This window comes from Athene noctua, chromosome 4 (assembly GCF_965140245.1).
Source record: "Athene noctua chromosome 4, bAthNoc1.hap1.1, whole genome shotgun sequence".
Taxonomy (NCBI): Eukaryota; Metazoa; Chordata; class Aves; order Strigiformes; family Strigidae; genus Athene; species Athene noctua.
This window is the reverse complement of record NC_134040.1, coordinates 3,030,583-3,047,892: the sequence shown is the minus strand read 5'-3', so window position 1 is coordinate 3,047,892 and position 17,310 is coordinate 3,030,583. Positions and strand designations below refer to the sequence as shown.

Below are 17,310 nucleotides of genomic sequence, written 5' to 3'. Positions count from 1 at the left end.
AAAAAAGGAAGACACATAAGTAGAGAAAGTGAACCCAGCCACCTGATCACCAAACACATTTTCAGTTGTGGTTCCAGGCAAGAAACAGAAAGAAAAACCTCCCCCTGCAATTAAAAGTGAAAACGGTCCAAAAGATACCCAAATGGCAGCCCAACTGCCCTCCACAGCCTCAACCATTCCCCCCAGAAACAGAGACTTCAAATCACGACAGGCTTGGCAGGATAACACAAATCACCCCATCCAGTTTCTATGTCTAGGAGCCACGAAACAGCAGCACGGTGACAACATCACCACCACCACGGACAGGGGGAGAGGCAGCAGCACCAGCTCCGATTTTGCTGTCTATCATCAACCCAAAATAAAAATGCCATGGGCTGGTGGTGAAATAATTGCAGACTAGCAATCCCTGATAGAGTTTTATTCATTAGGACATTGTTTATGGTTCGTCTACATGGCTTCCATGGCTACAGCACCAGGGATGATGTTTGCTAGCATTTTAGACAGATTACATACACGCATTTTGTTTTCACTCAGCACTGCACTTTCCCCACATGAAACATCAGTATGTAAAGCCTCGCAGAAAGGCTGTTAGGATGTTTTAGCATTAATTAGAGAAAAAAAAAAAAAAAAAGAACAGAACAGGTAATATCTCTTGTGCTCATCTCCCCATGCATATCTTGAAACTAAATTGAAACCCTGAAAGACAGCGCTCTGCTTAATGTAAATTGAATTCAAAAAGGTATTCTCCATCCTTAAACACAACAGCACAGAGACATCCGGCACAGGCAATAGATAGCATCACTAAGCAGCAAAGCCCACTGAAAATACATCAAGTACTGCCTTACTTTAGTGAATTAAATAATTAAAGAGCTGGCAGAGCTGGGTTTCTAGATTTCCTGTCCAAACGCATCGCCCAGCAACAGTAGTGCTTCAGTTTGGGGTGTTTTTTTTGTTGGTTTGGTATTTTTTGGTTTTGATTTTTTTTTTAAGACCACAACTTACCTGCACTACTCCTTTAATAGAGATGCTGTTCAAACAGCCTCCGCTCCCCTCCTGGCTGTTCCCCCTGAGCCACCACACTTATTCCCAAATGCCACTTGCTCAGGTGGCTGAGGCAGCAGTTGCTCTTGCTTTTTCAATGGCTCCAATATTAATCCATCCAGAGCATCTTTCTCCCTCACTTCCAATTGGCAAGCGGCGAATGGGTGGAGTGAGAGTGTGACCCATTAGCTCCCAGCTGGGCACCTCCAACCCAGTTCTCCCAACTGGAGGAAGGATGCCGGCGAGACGCTAACTTTACGCCTGCGGAGCACCGCTCCGCATGTCACCGCAGCCCCAGCCAAGGCTGGGCTTTGGCTTGTCTCCTTCAGCCACCCAGATCCCACTGCCTCTCAGAGCTATTTGCCTCTGCTAGCAAGGAGGGAAAAATAGAATAATTAAAGTGACCCGGCGGTTTTTGCTGGATGCTGTAAGGAGAAAGCCCTTGTTCCTCCTTAAAAGAAAAAAAAAATAAATAGCAGCGCAGCTTTGTGGCAGCCAGGCTCAACTGAAGTGAAGATACTGTACCTTACAGACAGAAGTACAGGGAGAATAAAAGGATGTGAAGATGTAGGAAGAACTGAGCGGAGGGAGAAAAAAAAAAAACCTGCTGCTGAGAGGTAGATATAGCAAATTTCTTAAAGATATAGCGGCTGTACTCTGCGAGCGCGGTGCCGGGCTTTGATGTTTTCTCCACGCTCCCCAGCATGACAGCTGAGCTGCCCGGGTGGCAGCAGTGCAAGGGTTAACGCATGCATTCGGTCAGGAGCCTGCACAGGGGAATGAGAAACAGGGCAATAAGTCTGTGTTCTAACAGCAAGTTGCAAGGAAAAAAAAAAAAAAATTAAAAAAAATAGAGCTGAAGAGACCTCACCTCTTCCGAGGAGACTTACATCCAAGCCTGTCTGCCCAGCGCTCGACTGCACAGTGCATAAAAAGCTTTGGAGGGAAGATGCCACATCCTCCCCCCTCTCCAGCCTGTTCTGCTGCTTCACTTTCCTTACAATTCAAGATTTTCATAACAATAAGCCAAGTCTCCCCCAGCTGGATATTTAAAGCCCAGAAGAATGATCTATGCTGGCCAAAAAAAAAAAAAAAAAAAAAGAAAAAAGAAAACCCTAACTCCCCAAAGCAACATCAAGTCAGACTTAGAAAAGGAAGAACCAAAAAAAAAAAAAGACAGAAATAAACAGCGAGTTATCTAAATGCTGGCAAGACTGGGTCACTCCCCAGTGGTAACTCTGACAATTACTGTGACTTAAGTAAAAATTTCCCAGTGATCGTATTTACCAGGAGGCAGCAAATGTTTCCCAGAGCAAAGCGAGGCAGAGCAGGGCACGGCTCGGGAAGAAGCATCGCTTTTAGCAGAGGGATTCAGTCAGAGCCATACAGCCCCGTTCTCAGTCCCTGATACGGACTTGTTTCCGCTGCATGAAACCACAGGCAATGCATGTTTTTAAACACCTCCTACGCATTTTCTCTGCTGAGACTGCTCATCCAGTCTCCTCCATATTTTTTTTTTTTTTTTTTTTACATGCCACCTGACGAGCTTTTCCAGGTAAGCTACATCATACTCAGACTGTTAGTAAGAGATAAAGGAAGCATACCATGGTCCCTAAAGTATCTGAGGGTGGAAGACACCCTTGGAGGTCTCTAGCCCCACTCCTTGCTCCAGGCAGGACCACCTTCCAAGCTAAATCAGGCTGCCCAGGACCTCATCTCATCAAGCCCAGTACCTTCCCCAAAAAAGTTTTATAGAAAGTCAAGACTCCTGCCCCTGAGATCAGCACTTACAGCAGAGCTCAGCTCCTAAACCAGGATTTACTGAGTTTCCCCTCATAGATTCTTTCCAGTAAAGCAATGTATAAAATTTTGAACCAAGCTGATACTTAAGGTATTTTCTCCTTGTAGCAAGATAAATCTGCAGTAGAGGATCTTAATATCTTCCCCTATACCCACACTTAATACCTTTAATAACAGTTTAAAGGACAGAGTTGACAGCATCACAACCCTAAAGGTGAAATGAGCCTCCTCCAAGCAGGTATTTCAGGTTTCAAACACTGTCGGATTCATTTCAGCAAGTGAACAAGCTTATGAAACAAAAGACTGGCTAAGATCAGTTTCTATTTTTATTATTTTCCATGCTGAGATTGTTTATCGCTCTCCCTGACCAGCCTGCCCAAGCGCGAGGGTGTCGCAGGGGCTGGAGCTGCTCCTTGGTGGAGATGACAGCGGCCAAGCGAGCAGCACTAAGACGGGTCCGAGAGCAGAGTGCATCAACACAGCCACGTAACGCATCCACCAAGTCCTACCTTTGTTGCCTCCCTCTTCACCCACCATCTCCAAAGCCCCTTCCCCAAATCTCAGTAGGCTTCTCTGCTACCCCGTATCACCCCCTCTTCCAGTCCCCAACCCTTTCATCCCTGGTCACCCACCGTCCACCGGCCCGGTCCACCTCTGCGTCACCAAACGTTGTGGCCACGGGGCCAAATCCTGCGAAGAGCCAGCGCTCGCCCCAAACTGGCCGTAGGGCGAGCGGAGAAAGGTGAGCCGGGGGTAGCAAAAAGAAGCCGGCTCCATTAGGACGGAGAAGAGAGGAGAGCCAGGTACGAAGCAAACCGCGTCTCCCTTCACCTCCTTCAGCGGGTACTGTTGGGACATGCAGTCTCAGAGTCTTCTCCCCGAGAAGTTCCTTTTTGGAGAGGAATTAGTGCAAAAAAAAAAAAAAAAAAAAAGCTTCTCAAGCAGCCCCGCTGCTGCTGTCACAGCCCAGCAGAGCACACTGGAAAGGCTGCGTCTCCAGCCTGTATTTAAACGCCCCTCTCAGAAAGCAGAGATGCAGCACAGGAAGAGACAAATTCCAGCTCTGCATCGGGCTGATAAGCCAGGTTTATAATATTCAAGAAGTATTGGCATTACTACAATTCCTGCCCCCCCCAAATGAATATCTTGTGCAGTAGCTTGTTGTGCACAATAAGCAAAAAAAAAAAAAGCCCAATCCCTAAAAAAAAAAAAAAAATTAGCCTGTTCCGGTGGGAACAGCCAACACGTTGAATAAAACAAACACACGCGTGTTAAACCCTAGGGACGCAATTAGGCTCAGCGCAGGGGGAAGAGGCATTTAACTCCTGGCGAAGGAGATGGCAGCAGCCGAGAGGAAAAGAAGAATAAACCTGATGCCTGGCACTGTGCCCCAGAGGGTGATTTTTTTTTTTACCAGGGGGTGAGCCCAAGCGGCAGCTCCCACTGCTGCAGGGTGCCAGCACCTGCCCCAACATCAAAACTGGAGGAAGGCTACCTCATCCTCAGCTCCCAGACAGCCCCATACACCTAATTTTCCGCTCCTTGTCTTCCCCCATGAGCAGGTAGCACCCAGCAACAACTCACTCTGTTACCTGCACAGCTCAAAACCCACCCGTAAAACCTCAGAACAAAGGTTGCCCAGCTCCAAGCACTGACCAGCTGAGAACTTCTCTCCACCAGCTTCAAATCTGTGAGTTTTCCCCCTGCAGTAGCCAACGTGATCGCTCATCTCCATCCATCCCACCATGGTGTGGCTACAGGGATGCCCCTGGGGCAGCCACAGCCCCACAAGCTCTTCTGCCACAGTTTGCATCCAGTCCTTCAAACCTAGAGAGCTAAAAAACCCCTATGGGGAAGAAATCTCCTGCTCAAAATGAGTATAAAGTCAGTGTTACCCACTCCAGTGGCTTGTATCAGGTTTTCATGCGTTAGTCCCAGTCTTCCTGCAGTTTCTCAGCAGGGCATTTATGAGGAATGAAACTGGACTCTAGTCCCTCCGTGCCCTCCTCAAATCACAGCTCCCACTGGTCCAGAGCTTGCAGACCCTTCTTCAATAACAGAGTCAGATTGAAGCCCTGCATTCTGCTTTTTTTTTTTTTTTAATTTCAAGTCAGAGCCAAGGATGAATTTAGAAAGGGGGAATAGATAAGCCCATGGAGTTATAAGTGACAGCTAAGCGCTTTGATATCAAAGCCAGCACTGACAGATGCAGAAGCCTGCAGTGCTCAGCTCTGGGCCGGCATGTCACTGTGCTCTGCAGAAAGGCTTTACAGAGAGCTTATCCTAGATCATATTTAGAAAGTTATATTGCATTAAAAAAAAAGTTTTCCAGTTTCCCAGGTCCCAGGCACAAACTCCTGATGGAGTTGCTTTACAGACTTCACAATCACAAACCCCTGCTCAGACTCAAATTAGGATGAGCTTTAAGGAATTGCCACCGCATTCCCTGTTTTTAACCTCAGCGTGCCACATCCTTCGCAGCAGACTCCCTACCCTGCTTTGGCAGCGGCAGCACCACGCTACTCGCAGCAAAAGTAGCTTGGATTTAACGTATGCTGGATATCTGCTGGTGTGCTTGGCAGTAATTTGCGTATTTAGAGGGTAGATGACAGTTTCATGATGATGAGTCATTAAAGCGTCCCAGAAAGTTGTTTACTCCTAGAGAAATCCTACACAAGGAAACGGGACTTTTCTAGAAGTGGTTTTGCATTAGGAAGATACAACTCAAGTGCCATCCAAAAAAAAAAAAAAAAAAAAGCAATAGAAAGCTTTTTTGGGTAGCAATCACTGTGGCTTCCCAGGGACACCTAAATCACAGCGCAGTATTAGAATTATTCACTAAAAAAACCCCAAAACAAACAAACCCAGCAGCTTCGCCCTAGGTAATGTGATTTAGCACCTGTCTTTAGGCATAAAGTACATACGCAGAGCATCACCGCAGTTCTGCAAGGACAGGGTTTAGACTTACACAGGCACCAGGCTAAGTCCCGTGACTCTGGACTAAAAACCAACTTTGAAGCTAACCTCACGCTCCCTTCTGCAAGAAACATCAAACTTTTCACTGACGCTTTTCTCTTTTTTTTAAAGAAAAACGAGAAAGCTTGCATTTTGGATCCTTTTGCTTTTAAAAGCAAAGACACCTTGCTTTTCACACTGACTCAAAAATAAAGCTTGCTTTAACAACTGTTTACAGCCTTAAATGATTTACTACAGCTTTACTAGAAGGCATGGCACTGCAAGTTTACATACAGATATCTTATGCCACTGGGGGAGTCAAGAAAGTGCTCCACTTAAAAGCCCAACTGATATTTCAAGCGCCGTTCATTTAAACAAGCTGAAGAATTCAAATTGCCAAGGAACAACACGAGAGCCAGAGAGGAACTTCCTCTGCGGTACATAATTCTTACAGAGTGGCAACTGTATAAAAGCCACAGATATTTCAAAACTAGAGGGCTCTGGCTGAGATGGATTAGCCAACGCGTCCCGATTATAGCAGGGAAACGGCGACGCGTGGCTCACAGGGGTGGCAGCAGTGACTGAGGTTGCAGCGTAGACAGAACTGAAGTGTTGCATCACCGCTTCCTTCCAGCCTCAAAAAAAAAAAAAAAGCCACAAAAATCAACAACAGCAACCCAGGTGAGAAAGCTGAAATACCACTGGATTTATCCAACCCTGGGTCAAGCTGTTTATCCCGTGCTTCAGCTCTGGTGTCTGAGGGGCGGTAACTCTGCAAAGGGGGGACAAGGCTGGGCTCCCACCTAGAGAAAACCCCCATGGGAAGTCCTGAAAACATTGCGACAGCTTGAGGAAAATGATTTTATTATGTTCCAGTAGAGTGCTTGCACGCACACTGCTGACGGACAGCCATCAGCTCTCAAGCGGAGGAACGACAGCCCCGGACACAAAAACCAACAGCGCAGATGAAAGCTTTGAGGAAGAACAGTGGATCCGAAGCAAACTTTTTCATTAAAATGAGAGATGGAGAAAAAAAGACAACAAACCAACCAAAAAACCAAAAACATACCAAGGGCACAATCCTCCCTGAGAAAAGCTCCTCAGGAGAAGTTTGAGGACCAGCCTCCCGCTCGCTGCTTTGCAGGCAGCAAAGCTGTTGTGCCACCTACAGTTGTTTTTACTCCAGAACAAACTTTCCTCCCCGAACCCAAGTCCCTGTCATTTAATTTAGTGTCAAACACGCAGCCATGCTGATTAAGGAAGTGCTTCCTTTGGTAAGGAGGGAGGGGGAGGCACTTCAGAAAATAACTTTTAAAAGTTCAGCTTAACTCACAAAGCGCATTTCGAAGCGAGTTTAAAACCCACCCTCTCAAAACACACATCGCTGAGGGGTTTGGAAGTACACACGACTGCCCGAGCCCTTTATAGTAGTTCAGCTTGAGCTATAAAGTCTTTTTTTTTTCCTTTTTCTTTTGGTTTTTACACCATTGCCGACGTGAAGTCAGGCAACCGCATCCGCAAGCAAAGCGCCGGAGTGGAGCTGAGCACCACAGCGTGTCCTCCTGCCTTAGTCTGGTATAAACAAGTACCAGAAAGAGGCACAAACACCCCCAGAAAAAATAAATAAAATTAAAACAAACAAAAAAATCAAGCTGGGAACTTTACATCGCTCCTTTATCCCCTGGTACTTCTGTCACGCCGCATCTGCCCTCCCTGAGGTGGAACATCCCGCTGCTGCCCAAGGAGCCCAAGATTTGAGGGGTGACACCACCTCCCCGCAAATAACAGCAGCCTCCCGAACAAAAAAGCCTCGAGCAACGACGCAAAGCGAATATTTCCCAGATTTCTGCCCCCACCACCATCACCCTCCCAAGGGGGCAAAGCAGGATAACATCCCCATCCCCTCCTCACCGCACCCACCCCTCCCGCTGCTGCAAAAGGCAAAGCCGGGGGAAAAGGAGGGGGACGGGGACGAGGGGGACGGGACACATGCCTCGAGCTGCCGGCAAAACTCATCACACTTGTGCCTCCCCCCCTCCCCTGCCCTCCCCGGGGGTCCTGCCGGCTTTGCTCTCACCGCAGGGCTGGAGGTGAAACACCCGTCGCGCTGCCATGGCTGCCGCGGTTATATTTTGCCTTTTTTTTTTTTTTTTTTCTCCTCTCATCCCGTCTTCACCATCTCGACACTTTTCGGGCTTTCTTGTGGTTTCAAGGGGGGGTATTTATTTATTTATTTTCCCCCGGGGGGGGGGGTGGGGGGAAGAAAAAAAAAAAAAAAAATGAAGACAGCTCAGCTCTCCCCCTCCCACCTCCAAAAAAAAAAAAAAAAAAAAAAAAGTAAAGAAACTCGGCGTGCGGGAGTGCGGGCTGGAAGGGGAAGGGAGGGAGCGGTGTCACACCCCAGCCCGGGTCCTAGCGCCCTCCCCACGGGCTGTGCCCATCGCCCCGCGTCCGGCCCCCCCGGGACACCCCGCACCTTGCCACAGCCCCAGGTGCTCTCCAAAGAGAGGATTTAAAAGCCAGTTCTCCCCACCACACGCTCCTCCTACACTGAGGCTCTTCAATTTAAAATTAAATTAAAAAAAAAAAAATCATTTTTCACTTTTCCAGGAGCCTTGGCAGGTGAGATGCTGCCAATAACTTCACAGCTGGGACGAAGCATCGAACTGACAAATCTTGCTTCTCCCCTAAAGCATGCTGATGTACACCGTGGGGTCCCAACATCCAGATTGTTTTGGTTTTGGTTTTGTTTTTCTGGCCCTTCAAAACCCCCAAAATAACCAGGCGCAGCCCCACTGGAGTCCAAAGCTGCCAGCTGGGATTCAGAATGAATCCCCGGGGCGCAGTGCAGGGATGTACCTCGGGTTGCTTTACAAAACCAAGTAGCAACAACAATAAAAGTTTTTTAAAAGCAGGTGCAGAGCGATGCTCCCCAGCCTGCAGCCTTTTCTTTAAAAAAAAAAAAAAAAAAAAAGAAAAAACCCAACAAAACCAACCAAGCACATTTCTTAAGTTCTTACAGACTTTGCTGCTTTTTTTCTTTTTAGGTGGGTTTTTCCCAGCCACTGCCACCTCGTTTGCTCACAACCTGAGCAAGCCTTGGTGGTTTGTTTGGTTTTTTTTTTTTGCCTCCCTGCTCAAATCACTCTCCGCAGAAGGAGGTGGGTGCCAACACTAGGAGCCCTGAACACAGAGAAAGTTGGAGAAGAGGTGAATGAAGTTTAACAGTCCTCTGCTGAAATAAAAGCAAGGCAGCAATTGGAGACTGGCAAGAGGACATCTGCATTACCTCCAGTGTGTACACTGTATCACATCAGGAGAAACAGCTATTCTACCATAAAAGTTGGACTTGGGTTGGTTTGTTTCTCCATTTCTTGATCTTTCCTTCCTCCAAAGGGACTGAGCTGATGCAACTGCAGCAAACAATTTGGGAAATTTGGAAGTTTGGGGTGAAGGAGGTTTAAAGAAATCTTCAGAGACATCTTGGCTTTTGATTGCTACAGATTTGGTCTCAAGGGAGCATATCCATAGCGAGCCTTCCACATCTAAATCAGCAAACCATATCCAGAAAAAAAACCCAAATCACCACCTAGAAAACCATTTGACATCATTTCAGCTGGAGGTGGGAAACCCCCTGCCAAGGTTTGAAGGCTTAAGCTACTGTATAGACTCAGCAAGTACTGGGGACAAGAGCATTCACATTTATTTAGCACTTAGATTAATTTCAAGGACTCAACTAATTTTCAGATTTCAATTGCTAAGTGCCGTCTCCTTCAGCTCACAAGAGAAACCCATTCTCAAAAAAAATTAAAAAAAAAAAATCACAGGAAGAGTGGGAGATCTGGTTTTAATCCAATTATGGTTTAGAAGATGCATACATTTCAGTAGTTAATAGCTGTCTGAATGGTTTAAACTGTACACGTTTAATACAACATTTAACTCCTTGCAGCAGTTGAACACATGGCATCCAGTTACACCAGGCAACTGGGAGACCAGTCTCCCAACTGGTGACCTGGCCAGCTCCTCCTGGAAGATGACAGCCAGGAAGAAGAGGAGGAGTATGGCGATGTGAGAGCAACGCAAGGACAGCTTTGCAGGGCTGTATTTCACACAAGCCTTCTGCAGGGCTTTGTAGGATTCCTTCAAGACCCACGTCCTATGGGCACAGAGCTAAGGGTGGGAGTCTGGGCCCCATATTAATTTCCTTTTATACATCAAACCAAGCCATATTTTCCTGTGATAAAAAAAATTATAGCAGTCTATGTCCCTTGCTAGGAATATTAGCCCCGCCACCAGCATAGCTTTCTGGAAGGGATCAGCTTATCTGATATGATGCCAGGCACCAGAGAAGATATCAAATACCTTCTGCCTGGCGCTATCTGGTCTATCCTGGTGTCTCCAGACCAGCTCTTTGCAGGCCGTCTCCGCTGGCCCAGCTAAGCCCAGTCACCCAGAGGGAGCCGGATCCAAGGAGCAGGAGTTACACCCTACCCTGAGCCCTCCAGCTTCTGAGGAGCCTCATCCAAGTATTCTTCTCCAGCAGGTTACTAACTATGAACAAAGACAACCTCCCTTCAAGGCAGATGTTCATTATCCTCCTCTTAGCACGGTATTTTTTTTATTGACTGATTTACATTAATTAGCTCTTTGTACCTAGGCTGGTTTGTGGCCAGAAGCCAGTGGGAAGTGGATTTTTCCTCACATTCACAACCAGACCATACAGGACCCGACTGCCTGGTCCAGCAGGATCAGCCATGGATCTGAGCACAAGACACGTGGATTTCCTCCAAGCCAGGAACAGATACGAGGTATATTTTCTTTTTAGCAGGACACTTCTGCCAAGATTAATTTATTATTTTTTTTTTTATTCCCCTGGTGGGCTAGCGGAGACTGCAAGAGTCTGGAGCCCAGAAAGAAACACTAGGTGGACCCAAGCATTGCAGAGAAACTCGAATCCAAAACTCATGCATGAAGTAGTGCTGGGATTCCCATGCCTGTGACACAGGCAAGACTTTAGACAAAAGCAAAGAGTTGCTCATGAGAGGAAAAAAAAATATTTAAGTAGTACCATATCTGCAGAGTTTTATTCTGCTTTAATCATGCCCTGAACTTTTTAAATCTCCCCTAACTCCCTCTGCTTTGACTGGAACTCAAGTGAAACAGGCAGTTTGCTTCTCAAAGCTGCACAGTGTGCCATCAGCTGCAGGGGGGCAGCTCTGCTGGCAGGACAGTGCAATAAATGCTGCAGCACAGCAGAGGGAGCACAGTGTCCTGCTGGGAACCCCCCTCCTGGCGGGGAGAAAACCACCAGGTAACAGCTCTTTGTTGAGTCCTGGTCATTTGGAAGGGTTTGAAGTGTTTATCTCACCACCATTTGCTTCACTGCTCTTTGGTTTCAACCCCTGGAGCTGAATCCCACAGGTCTCAGAACTAAGGATCCTAACTAAAGATCCCACAGAACTAAGGATTTCAGGACACACCTTTGAAGTTGCTCCGGCACAATGGTCTGCAGAGACCCAGACTGGTTTGGGGCACCACGTTTGTTTGGGAAATTCAGTATTAGAGGCCAAGGTACCTAGTGACATGAGCAGTTGCAGCCTGCAGGTTGAACCCTTGGGGTGAGTTTGGCAATTATCACCTTTTTTCAGTGCCTGGCCTCCAGCTCACAGCAAAGGCACAAATAAACACTAGGCAGAACCGTATCGGTACCTCCAGATACAAGGGAGCACATCTCAAGTCACCCTTTAAGAGTCATTTCCCCCCCGCAAACAGAGAAGACCACTGAAACAGTGACAAAACTCCAAGAAATTGCACAACAGTCCCTTTAGCACAGGGGGAATCAGGGGAATTAAGAGGCAGCAGCACAAAGAACTGACCCTGAAGCCTGATGCTTTAAGGCAAACAAAGAGACAACACTGCTTCTCCTTGCTCATGTTCACAACTAAGACTGGGAGAGCCAGTCATGCCTGACAAAAAGGAGAAATTAGTTATATTTGATTAAGAGGTACATAAATACTCATCCCTTGGTCTCCCTCCTGTAGATTTTTCTCCTGCAGCTTCCCACAGCTCTCAAACACTTCTGGCTCTTTCCTACAGATGCTCGGAGCTACACAGAGCCAGCAAGGACCAGGGCTGGTGCTCAGACTGAGGGCTGCCGGGAAGGTCAGAGTCCTTCAGATGCAGATTGCACCCAGATGGTGATTTCCTCCTGGCACTAGGAGGAGTTGGGGAAGGCAGCCAGTCTCTCCAGCGTGCTCTGCCAGAGCTAGAGGCAGAAACTCCCTGGCAAAAGTCACGCCAGCATGCAGGTTTTATTAGGCCAGGACCATGCAGCCAACTTGTGTTACCACCGACTAGAACAGGGAGATGCAAGCAGGACTGAGCGCTCAGATGTAACTTCTGCTGTGCAAGTCTTTGTGCTAAACACAGCCCCAAACCAGGATTCATTTTGCCTAGGACAAAGATGCTCTCACCTCCAGGAGGTATTTAAGGGTCCCTGCAAGCACATAAGGGGAGCAGCCCTCACCCAACCATTGCCTTCTTTCAAGGGAGCTGAATGCCACAGGAGGGAACTGCAGCTTGGAGGGGATCTGACTGCAAAGTCCCTGCTCCAGCCCTCTTAAGGAGCACGTATCTGGGGCAGGGGATAGCTTCTCCTCTTTGGAGAAGTTTTCCAAGTACGTCTCACCGCTACAGGAGCAGCAGGAGTAAGGAAACCCTAACAAAATCTAAGCAGCTTGACTGGAAAGTCTTCTAAGTGTGAAGATCCCACCTGCCAGCAGAGCAGGAGCCAGCATGGCTGGACACCTACAATACTAAACTGTGGCTCATGTCATGGACACCAACACTACCCCAGGCTTTTGTCTCCTGAGCATGTTGAACTGAGTAAACCCCGTTCTTTTCTGGGCCCTTAAGGGCCAAAATATTAACTAGACACTACTTGGCCATCCCTGGAAGCTGCCCAGACCACAGGGTAAGAAAGCCATACCCTTCTCCTGTGTCCAGGAATCAGGTCTGCTCCTCAGTAGGGACAGTAAAGGAGTTGCTCCTTATCCAGCCGTCCATTTTCACAAGACATTTAACAAGCAACTTTTGAGATCAGACAGTGCGAAGCGTCCAAACTCACCCCGACTGGAAGGGCGAGGTCTCAACACACCATGACGAGACTTGGTCAGACTTAGGTCCCCATTAGCTGGGCTTATCTTGGAAACACAGGGGGGAAGAAGGACATTTAATGCTCTGTTAAAAAGTTTATTTAGAAGATTTTTCTGGAGATCTCTCCAGGCTGCAACCAGTGGGCTCTAAGTTTGACATGGACTTGTGGCTACCGAAAGCTTCCACTAGACAGTGCAGCCCCGTGCACTCACCTTGGCTGACTGATTAAAGCATCCTGCACAGCACAGCACACCCGGGGCCTCCCAGGCTCCCCACAACGTAGTTGTGGAAAGCAGGAGAGAGATTCCCCCAGGGAAGTGCCAACACAAAGCCTAATCGCAATCTAATCCAGACCTTGGAGACCTACAACACACCAAATGCCATCTCAAGCCTTTCCACCCCTTGTGGCAGAGGAGGGATGCATCATACTGAAATAGGAGAGCTGAAGAGAGATGATGTAGAGAGCAGCGATAGCACATGGAATTCATTAGTCTTACAGCTACGGTCTGTCCTCAGGCTCCCGAGCACATTCCACCTGAGGACAGGATTTGAACCAGAGTTTGAAGGAATATTGCTCACGGTTATTTTGGTCTAAAGGAAAAAGTTACTTTTAATAGTGTGGCATTGAAATCCATCTCCCAAGAAGTAGCTTAAGCTCTAGCCTGTCACTTTAACATCTGAGCGTTAGTTTACCTTTCTGTAGCAATTAAACAGGACATCTCCATGGAGCCTGTCAAAAGCACATCTCCATTTCACGGCTCATTAACAACAGGACATCACGTCTCTGCCTGTACCCTTACTCCCTGGACACTGTACCAGCAGTTGACCAAGGACCAGAGAGCCCGAGCTCCTTCTCCCTCCTACCAGCACATGCCCAAGAACCACCACATCTCATCGTTACGGGACACAGCGTGTATTGGTACAGCAGGATTGCTGAGACCCAGCCATGCCACTGAGGTCACCCAAGAGGTGACATTCAGCAAGAGATGGTTTTCCATTGCTTTGGTTTCTGTGTGGGTAGGATCACGGGAAAAGCCTACCCTTAAATGATATACACAGAGTCCTGCTAGCCTAATGAGTAGGTCTTAGGTAGAGATAAACACACAATAGATTTGCACAGAGCCACAGCTGAATAGCTGACTTCAGCCTTAGTTTAGCCTCAGAGCATTAAGAGGTTGTTGATTCCAGTGGAGAACACACTTGCCAGCCTTTTTTTTGTGCAAGAGTACAATTTAAAGGAAAAACCTCAGTAACTAGTCCAGCCACTGGCAACCCAGCCTCTTCTGCAGTTAACAGCGACTCAAACAATGTGAATATTTTCACTGCTGCTGGAGGCAATGTGCTGGCGATAAGGAGTTGAGGCATGGCATTTATTTATTTTCAGAACGCTAATGGATTTAGAAATAAATGATGGTCCTTACCCAAGACTCAGCTGAACATGTTATGAAGCTCAAAGTACAGACTGGAGCAGCAGATCCAGATGATGTCATGTAATAGAGCAATAAAGAATTACACAACTGAAGGCAATAGATAAAAAAACAAGAACACTCAGCAACGTCTAAAGATGTAATAAGGAATAACCTTAAGTCTTAGCTATGCACACTTGCAAAGCCCCTTGCCTAACACATCCAGTTAGACCACACAACATCCATGAATGTAAATATTTACCTGAAACTTTCATGACCAAGAAGAGGAGGATACCGGGCAGCAATGCAGTTTCGTACCAAGCAGAGACACACCAGAGACAAAAACAAGCCTAACAAAGACCAGCATTTCCCAGGCAAAGAGTAGTTTTTAAGCAGACTCAGCAGCAGGTTCACAAGGACTCGCAGCACAGAGAAGCTGGTAGTTGGGAGCGACTCTTAAGAGTTTCCAGACAAGCAAAACCCCCCACTTTTAACACAAAAAGGGATCATACTCTGGGATGCGGTTGTGAAGAATCTTCATACTTCGGGATGATGACTTTCATCTCACTGAGCAGATAACATTGTTGGCAGCAAATACACAAGAACAGAAAAAAACCCCCTCAAGTTCCACAACAAGCTTCAAAGCCCAATATTGTTTTACTCACTGCTAAAACAGATCCAGTTTTCTATGCTTGTTTAACTTAGAGTTGCATGAAAAGCTTCTCGCTTTTCTCTCCTTGAAGTGCCACCCTCCCCCAGTGAGGGGACAGTAGGGTACAAGTAGCAGGGATGCACTTGGTTTTTCCAAGTTAATACAGCTTGACATCTCTAGCTTTGACACAGAAGACTGGGATCAAAACTGAGTATTTGGTAAAAGGATGCAACAGAAGAGGCATTTCAAAAAAACACATCAGGACCAAGTAGCCAGCAAAGAGTTTGAGTGAAGTGTGAGAAATGCAGCATCCCTGTTTGGGTGCTTTTAGAAAAGGGGTGCAGCTGTCCTCTGTGGATTCACCAAGAGCAGAGGGTCTCCATGTATCCATGGGTTATCGCATCTGAGAGCCCATCACTTCAAAGCAGCTTCAATTTTAAGGAGAAACCTGCCCTCTGAAACGAGTCAAGTGGCAGTAAAAGCTAATGCAGCAGCAGAACCCAGCAGTGGAAGGACACTCTGGGACTTAGCTTGCCTGTTAGGAAGGGAACGCAGATGCCAACACCTGGTCACTGCAGGTACTGGAGGGCCTCTTGACCAGCCAGGTACAGAAGTGAGTTGAAGGCCCTGTCAGCAATAAAGTTATCACAGAATTGTCTAGGTTGGAAAAGACTTTGAAGATCATCCGGTCTGACCATTAACCTCCCATTGACGGCTCCCTCAGCACCATGCCAACTCTACCCTTCAACCCCTCCAGGGATGGGGACTCCCCCCCTGCCCTGGGCAGCCCATTCCAATGCCCAACAGCCCCTTCTGTAAAGAAATGCTTCCTTCCTAATATCTAGTATAAACCTTCCCCGGGTTGTTCTTATGTTAAAACTAAGCTTAGAAATAGATGCTTAGGTTAAGCCAATCGCTGAGTTTAGTCTCACCTCTGGACAGAACCATTCACCTCCCCACAACTAGCACAAACACAACTTCCAGACTGCGATAAGTAAGCAACAAGGGGATTTGTTTTCCCCCTGTCCAGGAAAAGCCCATGGTAGTGACCGATGCACCTCAGTAGCACAGAGAAGACAAACCCCTTTTCAACAGCTGTTTCAGTTTGGTGGGGGCACTGAGGGACAAGTGTAGAGCTGTCGAACTTGCAGTCCCCTACCCTCAGTAGGGAATGGAGGGCCCCACTTTGGTCGTTTACAGAACAAATCTAAGGAGGTGTTAGCCCCCCTCACCACCTTCCTTGGTAAGAAATGCTTTAGCAGAATGGCCAGGGAGCATTTACCTCCTTAAAAAAAAAAACAACCAATAAAAAAAAAATCACTAAATCACTCAAGTTATAAAATATTTCTATCCTGCTCCAGCCCTACAGATATGGGATAGAAATGTTCCCATTTACAAGTCAGCCTTTCAGAGCTCATTAGAGCATTGAAAGCAGTAGGTGGGTATGCACATACTGAAGCACAGACCATTAAAATAATGCTGCACTTAACCAAAAACTTCATCACTGCTTGATCATCAGTGGCGCAACAGACTGGAGGAGCCACTGCCTGAAGACAGAGCCCCAGTTTTGTCTCATTTCCACATGCAGGGAGGTGATGCAGTTGGAGGGACCATCACCTAGCGTGGTTTAGGACACTGGCACACAGACCTTGCCATCATTCCAGTGTAAACACTAGCAGGACCTCTCAACAGCAGATTCAAGATTTTGTAATGCACCTCCCAGACAAGGAGAAAGAGTTACTCTCCCTACTGCCAGATTAAACAAAACCAACCTCTTTTGATGTTAAAAGCCCAGCTGACTCAAATACGCAAGCTATTAGATAGCACTTGTTCTTGAAACTAGTTTGGACCAGTAGCATTCCCACCGCCTGGAGAACCGGATAAATAAAGCCCTTGATGCCATTTGATGAGGCAGCTCAGAACCCGTATAATTACATTTTTGCTTTAAATGCCATTGACTATTGATGCCATCAGGGATTTATTGACTCCCTCTGAACAGTGACAAAGCATAAGGCCAAGCAGAAAACTGTCTGAAAGCATTACAAATAGCCATCTTCCTTGTTCGAGCACACACTTGCGTTTGTCTTCTGCTGGTTAATGCAAGCAGTCACGCTGAGAAGCTGTATTTTAAGTGTCAGTGGAGTTAACTCAAAGCTCAGGGCTTTCCTTCCTGACCTTGCATTTCTGTCCTCCCTTCCAGTGTGAGCTATCCACGGCCTGTGTTGAACCAGCCAGTTTTCATTCAGCCCAGGGCTTTCCTAACTGTTAGGCAATAGGCTTCTTGCCAGCAAAGCCAAGCTC

At 47.1% G+C, this 17,310-nt stretch overlaps 1 protein-coding gene across 2 annotated transcripts in view; it reads right to left on the bottom strand.

Moving 5' to 3' along the window:
• The window catches only part of SLC4A11 (solute carrier family 4 member 11), a 93,796-nt gene extending 90,097 nt beyond the window's left edge, over positions 1-3,699 (bottom strand). The window contains exon 1 of one of the 2 annotated variants that reach the window (XM_074904264.1): positions 3,474-3,699. In XM_074904264.1, coding sequence (XP_074760365.1) covers positions 3,474-3,699 — 226 coding nt within the window. The remainder of the gene's footprint in view (positions 1-3,473) is intronic. The other variant, XM_074904265.1, reaches the window with a different exon arrangement.
• Positions 3,700-17,310: the final 13,611 nt, after the last annotated feature.